At 49.8% G+C, this 17,466-nt stretch overlaps 2 protein-coding genes across 3 annotated transcripts; one reads left to right on the top strand and one right to left on the bottom strand.

Moving 5' to 3' along the window:
- The first annotated feature begins 9,776 nt into the window (after positions 1-9,776).
- RAB17 (RAB17, member RAS oncogene family) lies at positions 9,777-15,894 on the top strand. 2 transcript variants are annotated; one of them, XM_069021439.1, is made up of 6 exons: positions 9,777-10,030; positions 13,358-13,517; positions 14,476-14,627; positions 14,878-15,003; positions 15,212-15,305; positions 15,683-15,894. In XM_069021439.1, exons 2-6 carry the CDS (start codon positions 13,361-13,363, stop codon positions 15,793-15,795), a joined length of 642 nt encoding a protein of 213 aa, XP_068877540.1. In that variant the 5' UTR covers positions 9,777-10,030; positions 13,358-13,360; the 3' UTR covers positions 15,796-15,894. The 2 variants fall into 2 exon arrangements, with proteins under 2 accessions (XP_068877540.1, XP_068877541.1); XM_069021440.1 differs by lacking the exon at positions 9,777-10,030 and adding an exon at positions 12,647-12,725.
- Positions 15,895-16,923: 1,029 nt separating this feature from the next.
- Positions 16,924-17,466, bottom strand: PRLH (prolactin releasing hormone). Its single transcript, XM_069021452.1, has 2 exons — positions 17,367-17,466; positions 16,924-17,096 (listed from the first exon to the last, which is right to left on the bottom strand). The coding sequence occupies exons 1-2, from the start codon at positions 17,464-17,466 to the stop codon at positions 16,924-16,926; spliced, it is 273 nt and encodes a 90-aa protein (XP_068877553.1).

The following is a 17,466-nucleotide window of genomic DNA, read 5'->3' as shown; positions in this document are numbered from 1 at the left end:
ACGTGAGATGAGCAGAGCTCCGTTAGCGTTGCAATATTTTGCAAACATAACAGCAGTGGTATCCAGCAGGGTCTGCGGATTTATTAATGGAAAAAAAATTACATCACAGACAAGTATGTGCTGGCACTGAAATTCTGCAGGAAAATAGAAAAACACTGGTGCAACCAAAGGGCTTGTACTTTATTAGGTTTCCTAGGGAAGGAAGGTGATCCTCTCCAGCAAATCATATCTCCTGGGAAAAGCTTTCAGGTGTGTTGCCACATCCAGTGTCAAGACAGGCCTTAGGAGACTGGTGGTGTCCATGCATATTTTGTCTGGATGAAATTCCTTACTGTTATTCCATCTCTTCAAGTCAGCAGGGTCACTATTTGCATCAGCAGAGCTCTGGCCCTTTGGGAGCCTTGCTTAGCTTTGTCATGTCTAGCCTGATGTTTGTAGTTACACAGCAAAGCCAGAACTGATTAGTGACTTCTCAGGTGGTCCAAAAAAGAGAACCATGGGCTTGGGTTGGCAGGGAGAATACTGTGGGCTTCCAAGCCAAGCTTTAGGAGGACTGGAGAAAAAGAGTCCCGCAACAGCAGCAGACCTTGATCCCTTTTACCAACAGCAACCTGATGTGGGTTTTTCCTGAAGAAAGTTTATTTGTTGGCTTCATCTTGCAAAAGCCCCTCAATGAGTTACTGGCCTCCTCTCATCACCTTGGCATGCCATGAGAGAGAGTTTTTCATTTGTAAATTTTTCACAGGTCACTGAGGATGCCACTTTGGGGATCTCAAGGTCTCAGAATTGGATCACTTCTAGAGTTGAGGAAGAATCTTCCCTTGGAGTTTTTCAAAGGTTAACCGTGGGGTTGATTTCATTAAGTATTTTCATCTGCACCCTGGCACAAGTAGGACAGCACTAATGAAATAAACTGATGACACAGTGTTAAACTGTCACCAAAAAAAGGAGGATAAAGTCATACAAGAGGTTAAAGACTTGAGAAACGAGTGAAATCAAGCAGACAGCCAATACCATGCCAAAGGCTAAGTTCATGATCTCACCAACTGTTAATAAAGGAAAAGGAGGAAGTTCTGGGGTCATAAACTGGCCATGGGATGGTTGCGTGCCACCATCACAACAGAAACACCAAAACATTGCATTTAACGTTGAGAGCACTTCAAGAAAGGGTCATTGCACAACCATGTGCAAGACCTTACCTAAAATGGTGTCTGCAAGTCTGCTTTTCCATATTAAAAAGAAATCAAGCTTGAATAGCTATGGAGAGAAAAGCTCCTAGGATAAGCAGCAGGAGGACTTTACTGAGAGGAGAAGGGGTTGCTTTGTCTAGCCAAAGACAGAACAACTGCATCTCTCTTCTATAAAGTCTTTTGGAGATAAGTGGGATGGGGATGATGCTATGTGAAGCTTAAAGCCAAGTTAGCACAAAATCATCCAGCTAAACAGGCCATATATAATTTTAGTCTGGATACCAGAGATTTCTTGCCAGATGAACATGCATCCAAAAAGAGGTTGCGAGTAGCTGGGGTGAAGTATGTCAAGTCTGTGGTAAGCACTACCCTGAGAGTCTGTGTGCCTCAGCAAGCACTAGTCCAAACACTGCAGGCTTTTCACCCTGCCAGTAAATCTGGGACAAGGGTATCCGTCCCAGCTGACAATCGGTGACCCCAGAGAGGTGGCTGTTGTCCCATCGATGCTCCTGTGGAGGGTACAAGCCAGCCCTCACCCAGACCAACACGCACACGCTCTGTGGGACTGTGCCAGGCAGGGAGCTTACCTGCAATGTGCAAACCACGACTGAGCGCACTGAGAACAGCCCATCTCAGGCAAAAATGGGAACCCACTCAGGGCAGCCTGGACTTAATCTAATTAGCAGCAGACACGCCACGGCTCGGTGTTGCAGCACAGCAAAGTGAAGCCAGCTCCACAGCAGCTGTGGTTGTGGGGAGCCAAACCCATCCCAGGCTGGCTCCCAAAGACGGATGGTCATGGTCTGTTGTTTGCTCTCTCCGCTCCTATCTGCTATTCCCAGCCTGCCACAGCACTGCTGAGCTCCAAATTTGGCTGCTTCTCCTGCGCCTCCCCCCCCTTGATGCATAAAAAAAGCTACATTCTAAGAGAGCCCCGTGCTATTTTCAGAAGAAAAGACATCCTAGTTTCTTCCACCTAGTCTAAAAACACCCCTTGTTCCCTACCTCAAGTGCTGTGGACTTAAAACCTATTCCAGGCTGTGGGATGCCTCGCATCCCCTCTGCCTGCACTCCAGGCGGAATGCAGGTGAGAGATCAATGTACATATTTAATTTGGGAATACAGTCTCTACATCTGTCCAAAAAAATAGTCTGAACTAGTAAATCCTTCAGCCAGACAAAATCGGGCTGGCTTCAGTGCAGACAATGCATTACATCAGCTGGAGCAGCTGAGGAACGAACCCCGCATCACTTTGGGATTAAGATATCAAAGCATTCCTGCTGCCGTGGTGCCGGTGTCCTCACCCCACTGACAGCCTGGAGACACGCGAGTGAGGAGTCACATGGCCTCGATACAAGTTTCCCTGTGTTTTTCCTGCTCCATGCTGTGTGGCCTCATCCACTCCCATCCCAAATGTTGCAGCATTAAGCTGAGCCACATTTTCCAATCAGGCCCTCCAGATTTTCTTAAACGCCAGTTGTTTTGGACTGGAGTAAAACATAGCCACAACACATGGCCTAAACACAACCAGTTGCTTGCAAAAGACCAAGTGCTTGCACTAATTAGTCATAGTGCTCTGTAAAAAGCCATATGAACATGCTTTTGGAAGAGCTTTTGGGAAACCACATCACAGTTAAAACTCCCTCAGCTGGAGCGGAAGAGGGGAAGGAGGTGCCATTTATTGTCCCCGTGGAAATCTGTCCAGATTCATCCAAGGCACAAATCAGAAGCAAACCATCCCTCTTCTCAAGCACGGAAAGCCGTGCTTGGCTTCTAACCATCCTTCATTCTTGTCAGGGAAGAGGTATTTTCCACTCACCTATTCTACAGCAAAGTGAAAAATTGCCAGTCCTGTTCTCAGGGAATGGTTCCAACCACTTGACATCAGACAGAAGAGCACCTGTGTGATGTCTGACGGTTCTGCTTTATGATCTGAAGCCGTGCATCCCTACCCCACCTCCTGTCACCTCTCCAGTTGCCCACCCACACAGAACAGCAGCGAACCAGCCGTGGCAGCTAACAATTCCTGGCTTTCCTAAAGCCATGCTGGTGCTAAAGGATTTCGCATTCCAGCTGGGATAATCACCAGCAGGGCAGGAAGGCAGGTCATTATAGTTTCCTGGAATAAAGGACTTTGCCTAAACTGGGAAGTGAAAGATGATACTGGTAACAAAACATTAGAGGAAACGGAGACAAAACATCTGAGATGGTACAGTGTGTTAGAGCTGGTGCATCTGATTTTAAATCATAGCACATTTTCCTGGCATCCATAGCATTCCTGGTTTTCCGTGCAGAGTAACTGATGAATGGCATATGGGACTGACTGCCCTCTGCCTTGCTGGGCATCCCAACCCAGTTCATCCATCCCAACCCTGCAGCAGGTAATGTGCTCTGTCATTTTCCTGTGAGCTTTTCCACAGCCTTAATTATTATGGCACTAAAACCCTTCTGATCCTTCCCTGTAGGAATGTGAAGGAATCAGCTCCTCTCTTCCCCATCAACAAGAGCCAAAACAGTCAGGCAAGCATTGTCAAAGTCTCCAGCATTTAGTTTTCCCTCCCATTGTGGCAACAATTAGAAGAATAATTTTCCCTCCTCTGAACACAATGAGTTGCTGCAGAACCCTTTTGTTTCAGCCACTGTAAAAACAGTAAATAAATAAATCAATAGGTAGATAAAGCACGGAGTACCCCAAACTGGACAGAAAGCAAAATATTTTGCATCTAGAAACTACCTATTTCCATAGCAGGCTGAACAATCTGTCATGGGTCATGCTGGAAACAGATGCCAGAGGCAGGAGTAGAATGGCCTCTGCCACCAAGCCTCTGCTTTTCCTTCCTCTTGCCTTCTGCCTATCCTATCTGTGCCTTTCCCTAAGGACAGCTACTCAATATGTTGCAGGGTTTCCAGCCTTAAGCCGTGGATGTCTGGGCACTGTTAGGAGGAGGCACCTCCCCAGGGGCTGGCAGGCACCACCTTTGTTGCTCAACTTCAGTTTCTACAGAGGTTTTTTCATCCTCCCTGACCTTGGAGCTGTGGTGGCAGAGGAGAAAGGCAGGAAAGACACTTCTCTGCATGGCCTCTTTTGGGGAAGTTATTAGGTTAAGTTTCCGAAACATCCGGAGCGCATTAGTGGTTCAACTCAACTAATTAGAAATTCCCAAAATAATTTTTAATACCTTTTTCAATTATTAAATGGGTTGCTCGAGGTAACAGCAGATAATGGTCCCCCCCTCCACCTTGAGGCATCTCTGTTCCTTCCAAGTTTATTGGCAACAGATGACTCACTTAATCTCTGCCCAAGCTGACTGCTTTACAACTCTTCCAGCAGCATCTGGCCTTAAACGAGGTTACTCAGGCTCAAACTGATGAAATAATTCCTATTCTTGTGCCTGTACAGACCATGCCTGTAACACCCAGTGCCTGAGACTAAAAACCAACTGAAAACCAGCCAAACATTTAGATGTGACCTGAAAAAAGCAAGACTGTGCTGTGGCCACAGGCTTGGCTGCCATGGAGAGGCAAAACCTGTCATAAAATGCCCTGTGAAGTTTTCTGGGCTAGGCATCCCCAAAGCTGGGTGGGGATTTCAGGGAAACTAAGCTTATATTCACACCCACATGAGCTTTTCAAGTCTGTGCTAGACAGCATTGCTTAAATATTTCTCTTTCCAAGCACAGGCAAAGCATTTTCAGTTGCATTTGATACAGCTGCCTCGCAAACACAGAGAGATGAAATGCTTCTGGGGGAGATTACTGAGCAACTTCTGGCTGTCATGGAGCTCCTCTATAGCCCTTTGCTTGGAAAGGTACCACTGACAGCCATTTTTAGCCTGCTTTCCTAAGGGAACATGTGTGATCACTCTGCCAGTCCCACACTAAAAGCTGAAGCCAGCTGGCCAGCTGCCACCAAGTTTTTCTCAGAGGTCAAGGTCCATCCCAGATGTGATCCCCACTGGCAAAAAAGCAGCACGTGGAGCTCAGGGTAGACACCAGACCCTGCACATGGAAGAGAGTGCTTAAATGCTTTAATCATGTAAAATGCTGCCAAACCTGTGCCTTCTTAGATAACAATATCTCTTGTTTCACAGAACCATTTCCTTCACTTCCGTAGCCCTCAGGAGCCGACTTTTCCTTTGAAGTTGGGTACCCAACCTAGAGCCAAAGGTCTCTATGTGGCAGCTCTCCTGGCAAGGTGGGCTGGACTCATGGAGGAGCATCCTCCTGGCCAAGGTCCGCTGAGAAAAGAGAAGTGAAGTTTGAAATAAGCAAACTGTTCAATGCAGACGTCTTTACTCGAGCAAGCCACATACACTGACTTTTCACACAAGCTGTGCTTTACTTATTAGACACATGGCAAGAACCTCAGCACATTCCTCAAGGCTATTTATTGTGACCTGTCAAGTGTGATTTCAGAGGTGAAAACAATCTCACCTGTCTCTTCAAGCGCTAATGCTGTAGGAAAGCCTTTCTTGTGGTTCACACTTGTATTCTTTTTGTAATTTAATGCCACCACACTTCAAATGTTTATTGTAGTCAGTAGTTATTTTCCCTCCTCAGTCTTTAACACATGCTAATGTTCACCATCACTAATCATCTGGGAGCTATTAATATTAAGCTTGTTTAATGTTTCCAGGCCAATCTCTGGAGTGTTTTAGCAACGTTAATAATTAATACAGGAAGACGAGCATTTTAGAGGCCTGAAGCAGTTCAGGGCAGGCTCACAGTTTTGAGCCACAGTGTGAATGATCTGTTCACCATTACAACTCCACCAATCCTTAAAATATTTCTTAACTTTTTATCACTGTACCAGTGTGGATCTCAGTGGTTTTTTTCAGTAGCAAAGGCACAACCCTTCCTCCTCTCACAACAAAATGATCTTTTAATGCTCCATGGCAGTGGTGCCAGACCTTGCCTGTATGATTGATGCCTTTTCCTGGTCTTAAAATCAAGAGTCAAACACGGTTAGAAGGGAGAAAGGGCTTTTACCTCTGTATTTATTATAAGGATCCTTAGGTGCACCACGCCCAGGTGGAATGGGCCAGAATGCGCCCCACAATGCACACACACGATAGATCGAGTATAACATTATAGATCTTACTAATTAGCAGATCTATCAAAGATTCCCCAATGAGAGCCTCAAGTGAGCCCCCTCCCCAAGGATCCTTCCCCCTGGATGGTCCTATCTTAGTTTAGAAAATGTGTTCTGGAGAGGACCTTGGTGGCGGGGGCTCCTAAGATGTTTAGTCTCCTAGCTTAACAAAGTAAGTCTAAGAATGTAGGCTAAAAAACACTAAGAGTACAGAAGTTACAAGGTATAAAAGGGATATGAAAGAAAAGGCAAAAAATCATCATGGCATCATGATCACTAATGGGCTACCCTGGGTTTTCATTACTTCATCACACAGAGAACGGGAAACAGCAAAGACCAGGACATTTCAAGCATTTCTGTTCTGTGATTTAACTCCTTAGCCATGTTTTGTATGAAAACCAGCACGCAAACAAGGGATGGCATGTTTAACAGCACAGGTATGGCAAACAGTTCTGAGAACATCATTTGTTGTGACCTCTGGATGGATTGATTATTTCAAATTCATTTTGCCGACCGTGGTCTCAGGTGTTTGTTCTTGAAAAAATACGAAATGAGAGTGTTTTTCGGATACAAACTGACCTATCAGGAACAAATTCGTGGTATGCAGGACCAAAAATGCTGAAGATGAGCATAATTTCTGGGCAACACAAAGTCTAAGCATCATTTCAACAGTGTGGGAGCCTTGATAGTGATCAGACCTCCTGCGTTGGGCTGCCTGCACAGGGCACACCAGGAAGCACATGGAATCCACGTGGATGAGCCAAGCAGAGGGGGAGAAACAAGTCAGGGGAGAAAAAATAACTCTTCCCACAGGCAGAAAGCAAACAAGTGGCAAACCTGAGGCTTCAGTCTTTGTTTTCAGCTCAGGGTAGTGCCCTTATTTCCAGACTCTGCTGCCTTTCCCACACAACCACTCTTCCTTAAGCAAGGGAGGATTTACAGTGCCCATATCGATGCTTCCTCACAGCAGTCACAGTCAGGGAGAACCAAGTGCTACACAACCACTGAAAAAGAGCCCTCCAGGAGCTCCTAAACTGCCCCACAAAGATCTGTGTGCTTGTGCCTCCTTTAACTCAGAGAAAGGGGGAAGGAGAGGCATCCTGCTCAAAGTTACACAGCAGGCAGAGCCAGAAATACAAGATTATTGGAATTATTCTTGCGTGCTTAGCCTAGAAGTTTTATTTTGACCTGCTCTGGCATTCTTGTGCACCACTGACACATCACCCTTTCCTTCACAGTTTAAAATAAAAGGCTGAGGTGGAGCAGTGGGGGAATGTCTACAAGAGGGCTCCAGCTGTATCTGATCCACACCACTCCTGTGGCCAGACCCATCCTCCAAATTCTCGTGATGTAATTACATCAGGCAAGCATAAAATGAAATGCAGTCCCTAAACCTCGGAAAAACAGCCCAGGACCCATTTTTACCAGTAAAATTTATTTCAAGTGAGGAACCCTTCAGTGCACACGCACAGCAAGGTGCATCCCTTTGTGCAGGACACTCCAGGTGCTCTACCCATCCAGTATCGATGCAGCCACAGTCTCTATTTGCAAACCACTCGCCACTGAAGAAGGCCTGATCCTGACCATCCTGGACATTTTCCCTCACAAGAAGCAGGCAAGCAGACAGAGATACATGGGAAAACCTTCTGGCTCCCTGGCACTGCAAAGGTGCTTATCAGAGACGTTCTCATTCCAGTTGTTTGGAGAACAAAGAACAAGAGAAGCTTGGCTGTCCAGACACACTTCTGGCAGGAGACCTCAGTCCATCTCTCATGGACTGGTGTGTGTTTGGCCGCCCAGTTCAGAAATGAGACTGGGCAGCTGCACCCTCGCTGTCATAAATGGTAGATGGGCTGTGCCCTCTAGTGGGGGGAGCTGCAGAAGAGCCTTCCAGGGGAGGCTGTCCCAGCCCACACAAGGGACACGCTCCCTGGGCTCTGCAGGCCTCCAGGATATTTACACCAGCCAGGCCACGGCACTTTGTTTGGGCACCTCACCCCCACCATCTTCTTTCAGAAAAGCCCTTCACAAAGGCCTCTGAGATGTGACATCTGCTCGGGCAGAGGAGGCTGGTATGAAAATAACAGAGCAGCACATCCTGGGAATGCAGCTTCTCTTAGCAGTGACAAAGCCATCCTTTCATAAGGCTTCAAAGCCTCCCAGGCCTTTTTTCTACTAAAAATTAGGTGCTTAATTTAGGTGCATGATGCTACCAGAGCCTGTAGGTCCAAACCAGTGGGTAAAGTCATTGCTGTGGGCAAGGATTCCTGCTGCAGCAACCCCAGCCCAAGGTATCCATGCTCCTGTCCCTTCCAAAACCCTGAAACACCTTCCTACCCCCTTGCTATGCCAGTGCAACTGTGCACAGGGTCACAGAGACTCGAACGGAAGGACTGACTAATCCAAAGTCCTAGAAAAAAAAATAAGGCTTTAGATCAGCTCCTTTGGGAAACAAGTTGTAGGAGAAAGGGGTGGGAGTACATTAAACTGCTTCTGGGCTGGAAGAATTACATATATTCATAGGGTTGTTAGGAACTGTGTTCAAAGGATCCCCAAATCCAGCTCTAGCCTCTGCAGAGCTGATGGGAAGGACCTGGGAAGGTAAACTATGCATGGCTTTTCATCACTGAAATGGGAAGTAATTGAACTGCAGAGCTTAGGCCTTGGAAGTCACAAGACACATTTTTCATTTCAAAACTAGGATGATATTGTTTTTAAGCTTTCTTGTAGGACTTCTGCTTTTCACCCTGTTCTCTATAACCATTAGGATTAGATTTTGTTAAGTCTGTTTCACTTCCAGATATCTTACTTGAAGGAAAGACACTGACTATGACAAGAGGAGTGACAGAAACACAGAATTATCTTCATTCAGATGTTTAATTATCAGATCATCCCATTCTCATTCCAGACCCGTTATCCCAATGCAATATAACATGCTGTGATTTCTCTCTCAAGATATTAAAGCTTTAACAAGAGCAGCCTTCTTCAAAACACTGAAGCCCCAGCTGCCTAGGGTAACCAGATATTACCTTAATTAACAGGCAGTAAAATGCTCCGGGTTTGCTCACTTTATACCTGCCAAGCTCAGGAGCAGCTGTCTTGCAGCTGAAGCATTTTGCCAGACAAGCGGGCATGTCTTCTGCCACAGAAGAAATCCCCTTTGCAATCCCAAGCCCGGGATATCTGAGCCCGTACCTGGCACAAGACCAAAGCCAGGTCTAATGTTCGTCAGCAGGAACTGCCATGTTATAAAAATCCGGAGAAGGACAGATCCCGGATATGCCATGGCTCCAGCCACACCCAGCCCTCCCTGGTCCTCAAACCTTGACGGGTCCGAGGTGCTTTTACCCCCATTTTCTTGGTAGCAGGGCTGCTCTTGCATCCCAAGACATGGGGAAAGCCCCACCTACCCATTCATCCATCTGTCTGTCCGCCCATCCATCCACCCACCGCCAAACCCCAGCGTGGGAGGTGGGGAGCGGAGGGAGGGATGGAGGGGTGCTGGGGGCATGGCCACAGTGACAACAGCCTCGCGCCGTCCTGTCTGGCTGCCAGACCTTAGACCTGGTGTCAGGTCTAAGGTTCACTGATCTCGGGCTGCCTCTCACCTTTGACACCGCTCCCGCAGCCGGCGCTTTCGCTTTTAGCTGCTCCCGACACGGAGAGGCTCGAACGCACGGATGGGGCCGTCATCCTGTCACCCCTGACACACGGACAGGAACCCTGGGAGACAGCAAGGCTTCGGGAAGGTAAAGGCATCCTCTGCTCAGGAATTCCTCACCAGGCAGGCCCCCAGCCCCGACCCGCCCTCTCCAAGGTGCCTTTCCCAGGCAAGCTCCGGAAAGACTCATCCTCACGGGAGCAGCCTCACGTCCAAGGCACGAAGGGTGCACGAAGGGTGACACGGTCCTCAGTGACTCCCTGCCCAAGAGAAGAGGTTTTAGGAAGCCCTCTGCCCTGCCCCCATCCTCCCAGAGCTGTTTTGAAGGTGTCAGCAGAGCTCTCGGTCTCTCCCACAGCCCAGGGCGGTCCCGTTTATTGCTGCCTTACTTCCCTGCGTGGTTAATGATCCTTATTCCCTTCCCCTCCGCTTTGAGGGGAGCTGTTCTGAGAAATCATCACAGTGTAAATCTAATATTTACACATTAAGTCCTTGCAGTTGGGATTTTTGCGTCCCATGGTAACCCTGGCTTAAGTGAACTTTCCGAGTGGCCGTGCTCCTACTTAAGCCGGAGCTTAAGCAGGTAGGAGGAGGCTCCCAAAAATAGAGGAGAGCTTTGAGCTGAATGCTAGAAGTTAACTGGGGAGGTAGGTGCATGACAACTACCTTGGGGGGGGGGGATTAAGTATTTAATTTAGGGACCTAAAGTATCACATCCGAAACCTGCAGGGTTAAATACTGCAGACTTACACAGTTAGGTGTTGAAGTCCTGTAATTTTTCTGAGGTGTTTATTAATTGTTGTTCTGGATCACTGTTGCACCTCTGTGGAAACCCAGCAAATGGCTTTAATGGTTTTAGGACCTAGAAAAGCTTAGACACCAGTTAGACATCATTACACTTAAACAACATTCATTTCCCAGGCAGCTAAACAGAGTTTTAAATAAGACTTGTCATTGACTCCATCCCCAAAGGTATGCGTGACTTTTCTTTTTTTACTGCTTTCCTTTGGAAATAAAAGGCTTATCCCCAACGATAACCACACCAAGATCCCTCCAGCCCAGGTTAAAGATGCTGAACACAATTTCCTGGGTGCAGCAATGTTTAATCCTCTGTTAGGAAGTGAGAAACGATTGGTGGTGTGGCTGTTTGGGAACTCACCTTCAAGATAAGTGTAGGATCAAGCAAGCCTGCCCCTAATATCTGCTGTTAGATACAGCTGCCACAAAATATTAAACTGTATCTGGAGACTAAATCTACCAGCAGGATTTCTACAGCTGATTGAAGATAAATTGGTTTATTTTCTCTGACTATACTGGATATGAGCAGGTTGAGCTTTCCCTGCCCCTCAGTGTGGCCTCTTGGCACAAGGAGAGGACCTGCATCACCTCAGCTGTTCCCCAGGCTGCTCTCCAAATTGATCACAGGAGATGTCTGGATGCTTTTCCCATAGCCCCTTATCTAGCAAGGGGCAGGGTTTTACTTTGTACTCTCCTTTTCCAATAAAAAAAAGAGGGCACAACCCCGCCACCATTTCCCCCTAAATCCTGTTTTCCATTGAATTGGAACAAAGCCACTTGTTTTGCTTCCTTGCCATCCTCCTCAGGTGGGAAGGGAGACTCACCCTCTGCCTCTTAACATGGGGGGAAAAAATAGTTTCAAGTGAGCTTTGGCAAAGCTCATTGCAGTAAATCTCAGGTGAGTTTTGTTCCAGCATCAACCCAACTTTCTAAGGTTGAACACAGAGCAGCAGAGGGAAATGATGAGAAACTATGTTTAATATAGACAATCCTGGGTGGTTTTCAAGCAGCTTCTTGCTTCCTTAGAGAGTTTTATGGCTTATCACTGGCAATAACTGCCCAGAATGGATGGCAGTCTTATTTCCAGCCTACAAAGAGGCAAATGTATGCAATCAATACCATAAGGAGCACATTTCTGCTGTGCCACAGGGCTTATCTTCTTCCTGCTTGAAAAATATGTCTAACTAGGTGTTCTGCACAAACTGTGATCCTGCTCTTCATCACAGGGCTGCATGAGCTGGGGGAGATGATGTTACCTGTGTTATTTAAGGGGATTAGAGCTCATCTCACCCAGCAGAAAAACTACTTGGATGTAAAGACACAGACCTGGGTTCAGCCAAGAAACACTCTTAATGGCAGCCTTAATGAAGAGTTAAAGGTCTGGTGCCTGCCAGATTGCAGAGGGAGGACAGGCAAAATAAGGGAGACACGTGGGATGAGCAGCTCACAGGAACAAGGGGCTTTTCTCAGGGCAGGGAGCTGCAGAGAGCAGGGAGCTCCATTGCTGATGCTGCTGTAGGTGTCTTTGTAAAGGTACTTCTTGCTTGCCAGCCAAGTTCCACAGCCAGATTCCTGAAGTCCTGAGGTAGAAATTGCACCAAATCTTCATTATAAATCTTGCAGATCCCTGCTGTCTGCCTAACCAGGGCTTTCTCCCTCATGGAGGGAAGCCCCCCATTCCAGCAGTGCTCACCCTGGCATCCTGCTCAGTCCAACACCCCATGAACTTTCCTCTCTCCTTTATAACTGCTCACATGAGCAGAGTGTTTTCGGAGGAGGAGCTCGGCAAGGAGGAACCAGGGCAAAGCAAGGCAGAGTGTTATTTGCTGCCCTGCACTGGCAGTCCCCACCAGCAGCGGGGCAGGGGCACTTCCTTGACCTCAGGGCTGGGAGGAGGGGACACACGGGCCACCCAGGAGGGCTCCCGCCGACCAGCCTCTTCCCAGGGCACAGCCAAGGCTCTGGAGCAGCTCTTTTCGAGTCAGGTTTGAGGCAATCACTGTCACTGGGTCTGTGTTTCCCTGCCATCCCTGGGCACGGAGTGGCCCCAGCCACACCCTGGGGTGACGTGGGGGTGGCACTCCAGGGGCTTGGTTTGTCTGGGGGTCTTTACCCAGGGTGCAGGAGCATTTGCCATCTGATTTGTGTGCTGCTGCTCCTCAGGGCTGCTCAGGCCAGGGCCTCTCACTCCTGAGGCTCTCCTGATAGAACTTCTAACCAGGATAAATGTGAGACATCAGCCTGAGCTCTTCACCAGAACTCTGGGGAAGGAGGTGTGCTGGAGAGCAAAGCACAGCCAGAAGGGGTTTCCCTCTGCCAGGAAATTCCTCCAGCTTGTCCCCTTAAAGGAGATGCACCAGTTTCCTTGCCTTCATCCAAGGAGGCTTCTGGCATCCAGTTTCTTCCTAAACATCTCCACCTTCTGGTCGTAACTGACAGTGGCAGATGCTTTGACGCATTAAATTTGCAATTAATGATATTCAGGATTTTTTCCCAGCCTGTTTCGAAGTTAAGCCCCACCTGTCCTGCTGCTGCTGTGCTGGAGCTGCTGCAGGCGGCTCAGCTGATCCTGGGGCCACTTGCAGATGTGCCTTGAACAGAGTTGGTTTCCTTGCAGGACATGGCACAGACGGTGACACCGGGCACGTCCCCGGAGGGGCCTCGTCCCTCCTACATGTACAAGGTGGTCCTGCTGGGCAGCATGTCCGTGGGGAAGTCAAGCCTGGCCTACAGATACGTGAAAAACGACTTCAGGGAGCTGCTGCCAACCGTGGGATGTGAGTGAGCGGCTCCAACAGCTCAAAGGCTCTGGGCCAGAGACCAGGCCTGATGCCCTTCCCTGCAGCAGGGTAGGATGCAGGAGAGCTGCTTGGTCCATCTTGCAGTAGCACAGACCCACTCTGGAACATGATGCAGATTTGCCCAAAAGCCAGAACCTCACCATTCACATCTCTGCAGCCCATTTCCTCAGCACCAGGCCACAAGAAAAGCCACATCCACATCACACAAGTCTGGCTTAGTGCTGCTTTTTAGAAGCAGGCGAGCAGCAGAATGAGTGAGCCGTGGGATTCAAACTGTGCAGCCCACCTGCTCTTTGCATGCTGTGCTGCCCTCCCAGCTATTCAGGCACCCCAGGAGGGTCTCTTAGAACAGTTTGCATTAAAGATCACCTAGTTTCAATCCCCCCTGCCTAAGTCCTATAGCCCCTAGCCATTATATATGTTAATTTCACGTGATGCACCTGGGTTTTGCCTTAAGAAGGCACAGCAGGCACGGAGGCTGTGATCCCACCTGTACTGAAGAGCCAGCTGGTGGAGCAGAGCAAAGTGGAGCTTCTCCTCTTGTCTCTCTGCCTTGTCCCTGGCTGGTCCACAAGCAGCCATCTGCTCCTCAGGAGCAGGGATGGAGGCTCTACTCCAGTGGGAGCCCTTTCCGTGGACATTCCCATTCAGAGCTCTGGCCCACCAGCCGGGTGGAGCTGTCTCTCTATCTGGGGGCTATTCTGCAAGGCTCAGAGTTATCCAACATCAAACCTGATGTCATCCACCTGAATCTGCTGCCAGGAAGGGCCACGTCAGCCCAGTGCCAGTGATCACAAGAAGTACCCCCCCCCCCCCGGATTCTGTGCATTAGAACATCATCACTGACCCTTGGGATGGGTTTGGCCTCAGGTCAGGGGACCTGAGCTCCCTGCTCTTGCTCCAAGTGAACACACACCCTGCATCTTGCCTGCAGGCTCCTTCTTCACACAGACACTCAACCTGGACGAGGCCACTGTCAAGTTTGAGATCTGGGACACGGCAGGCCAGGAGAAGTACCAGAGTGTCTGTCACCTGTACTACCGGGATGCCCATGCTGCCCTCCTCGTTTATGACATTGCTAAGAAGGTAAGGCCCCTGGCAGGACCATGCCACCACCCAGGGCTGATTTCTGTCTGCCATGCACCCCATCCAAGGGTGATTTGTCCCTAAATGTGTTTGAGGGCTGGTGATTTGTTTCCCTGAGAAGGGCAATCAGAACCTCCCCACCACATCTCTTTCACCCTCTTTGGTTTGGTGCCACCCAACCAGCTTGGTCTGAGACAAAGGGATTAAATCAAAACCAGATCACTGGGTGGTTTTGTCTCCATCTCTCCAGCAAACATTCAGCAGAGCAAAGGTGTGGCTGGAGGAGCTGGAGAAGAAATTCCTTCCCGATGAAATTGTGATTGCTTTGGTGGGCAACAAGACAGACCTTGCTGCTGAGCGAGAGGTCACCACCGAGGTGAGTGCCTGGGGTTCCCTCATCACTCCTCACAGAAAGCTTTGGGATACATCCAAGGAAAATTTCCAAGGAAAGCCAAGAGTTTAAGAGGTTTTCAGACACCTCCAAAGTCCCCATACAATTATTGAGCCACCATCAAATGCCACCATGAAACTGAACAAGCAGCCCCAGAGGGAGCAGGGGAATAACTCTGCTTGTCTCCACTTAGGAGGGGGAAGAGTTTGCACAAACAAAAGGCCTCCTGTTCATGGAGACATCTGCAAAATCCAACCATCAAGTGAATGATATCTTCATGTGCATAGGTGAGTTTTGGGATGGCTCTGGGTGAGGCAAGTGAACCACGGTCCCAAGCCCCTGCAAAGCTCACCCCCTTCATTGCTCCTACTTGTCACTGAGATGTTCCTCCCAGCCAGTCCAGCCTGCACCACCAGCCTGCGCCACCCCTTAAGGCAGAAGGATGGACAGATCCATCCCAGGATATTCCAGTGTCAGAGATGGCTTTCAGGCCTTCTCCCAGAGCCACGATTTTATTTTGCATTATTATCCAATCTAGGCACAGTGGTGTCCCCAGCTCAGCTGCTCAGGGAACCGTGGGATGGTCTCCTGGGGTGGGACACGGGGTGCATCCCAGCCTCTGGCAGGAGAAAAGAGCCCTTACTTGCCTTGTGTTTCCTCCTAGTCCAAGAGCTCCTGAGGAGGGAAAAAGAGAAGGCATCCAAGCCATCCCCATATGGGAGGTCGACTGTCGACCTGAGGGCGAGCGGGGTGAGGACGAGGTGCTGCCGGAGCTGAGGATGGGACACTCCACGCTCAGCAGGGCTGGGCTCGGCCTCCACGGGGGGCAGCGACAAAGCAGGGGAGGACTCAGAACTGCAGGAACAGCTCAGCCTGACCACCCTCCCTCTCAAAGCCAGTTCAGAGCCCATCCTGGTGCATGAGGCCTCTTCAACCCTTTAGCACCATCTTCAGCCAGGAGATGAAGCACAGGGGTTTCTTCTCCCCAGCTCCCGGTTTCCAGAGAAGAGCACGAGCTGCCAGTAACACTGCCACCAACCCTGACTGGTGACATTCCCCCCACCCCCAGCTGTCACCTCCTCCATCTCCCTTTCCATCTGAGAAGGGAGGGTTTGATTTCCCAAAGCAAAGATCCTGGTGGTTTTACATCCAGGCTGCAAATAAAGAGAATATTGCCCTAGAGGTATGTTGGGTTTTTTCCCTGTCCTGCATGTCCACCTCGGGAACCACAGGGAGCCTGGAGGTGGCAGGGACCAGAGACATAGCTCTCCTCACCCTATCCACCCCATTACAGGGGTCACAGCCCATCCTTGGGAGCAGTCACCGAGCCAGAATGGGGCCAAAGCCAACATGTGGTGTCACAGTGCCCTGTGTCTTGCTGGGCCTCCCCTTTACACATAATGAGTCCATTGTGGGAACTCACCATGGCTGGCAGAGGAGAAAATCCCACCTGTGCTCTCTCCAAAGGCAGCACCACTCACCCTGTCTGCAGGGCAGTAACCTCTGAGTTTTTGGGGCATGGCAGCGTGGTGGATAGAGCATCATGTGCTCCCCAAGAGTTTCTGATCCCAGCTCCATGAAATGGGGTGGCTGTTTCTGGCCCCAGCTCATGGAAATGAAGGTGTTGGAGGCACCCCTGGGAGCTGGCACGCTGTGGGACCCCAGGGGATAGACCTGGGAAAAGGGTCCTCTGGGCTTATTTTTAGGGTGTTTTTTGGGGTGTGAGGGGATAAACATGAGAGGGAAGTGCTGTCATGCTGCACACACTGCCAGAGCAGGCAGAAAACCATGGCGACCATGCAAATTTGGGGGTCACACCCCCCACGCCCGCCCATGCCGCGTTTTGCAACAGAGAGGCTGGGACACAGGGGTGAGAGGAGAAGGGTTTTTATTGTCAGCTCCGATTCAGGGGCTCAGCTCCTGCCGGGGCGGGTGGGGGTGCGGGTGGGGGGCTGCGCAGCCTCGCTGCTGCCCGGCCCCGCCGGGGTGGGTGCCCCTGGCCAGGGCTTGTCGCCTCCCAAAGCGCCCCACCGGCCGGATCCCGCGGCCCGTGTACCACGAGGGGTCGATGTCCGGGTCTGCGAGGGAAAAGCCGAGGGTCCGTCAGGGGCTTGGAGGATACGGAAGGGGATGGGGCATTGCACCCATGAGTGGGGGGGTGGCGAACACCAGGGGAGCAGGGAAGGGGGATGAGGAGGATCAAAGCTGTTGCAAAGGCTGTTTCAAAGCAGACCTGTGCTCCTGCACAGCGGCAGCACCTCCTCACCCCCCAAATGCAGTCTGGGGGTGCAGAGGGGGCTGGAGGCAGGGGTTGGCTGGGGAGAGTCCCTTACTCATGTTCTCCTTACTCCTGATTTCCATGGAGCGCTCAAGAATGCGGCCGTGGGTGGCGGGCAGGGTCAGGCAGACGAGCAGCAGCCACAGGAGGCAGGTGAACCCCAGCTTCAT

Source organism: Aphelocoma coerulescens, chromosome 7, assembly GCF_041296385.1.
Source record: "Aphelocoma coerulescens isolate FSJ_1873_10779 chromosome 7, UR_Acoe_1.0, whole genome shotgun sequence".
Taxonomy (NCBI): Eukaryota; Metazoa; Chordata; class Aves; order Passeriformes; family Corvidae; genus Aphelocoma; species Aphelocoma coerulescens.
This window is presented reverse-complemented; position numbering and strand designations above follow the sequence as displayed.

What these genes read in the sequence shown, in the direction of transcription:
- RAB17 (XM_069021439.1), top strand. Translation starts at nt 13,361, where the DNA reads ATGGCACAGACGGTGACACCGGGCACGTCCCCGGAGGGGCCTCGTCCC. An exon ending in TTTATGACATTGCTAAGAAG is followed by an intron (nt 14,628 to 14,877) that starts GTAAGGCCCCTG and finishes CCATCTCTCCAG; the next exon opens with CAAACATTCAGCAGAGCAAA. An exon ending in TGATATCTTCATGTGCATAG is followed by an intron (nt 15,306 to 15,682) that starts GTGAGTTTTGGG and finishes GTTTCCTCCTAG; the next exon opens with TCCAAGAGCTCCTGAGGAGG.
- PRLH (XM_069021452.1), bottom strand. Translation starts at nt 17,466, where the DNA reads ATGAAGCTGGGGTTCACCTGCCTCCTGTGGCTGCTGCTCGTCTGCCTG. An exon ending in GCGCTCCATGGAAATCAGGA is followed by an intron (nt 17,097 to 17,366) that starts GTAAGGAGAACA and finishes TTTCCCTCGCAG; the next exon opens with ACCCGGACATCGACCCCTCG.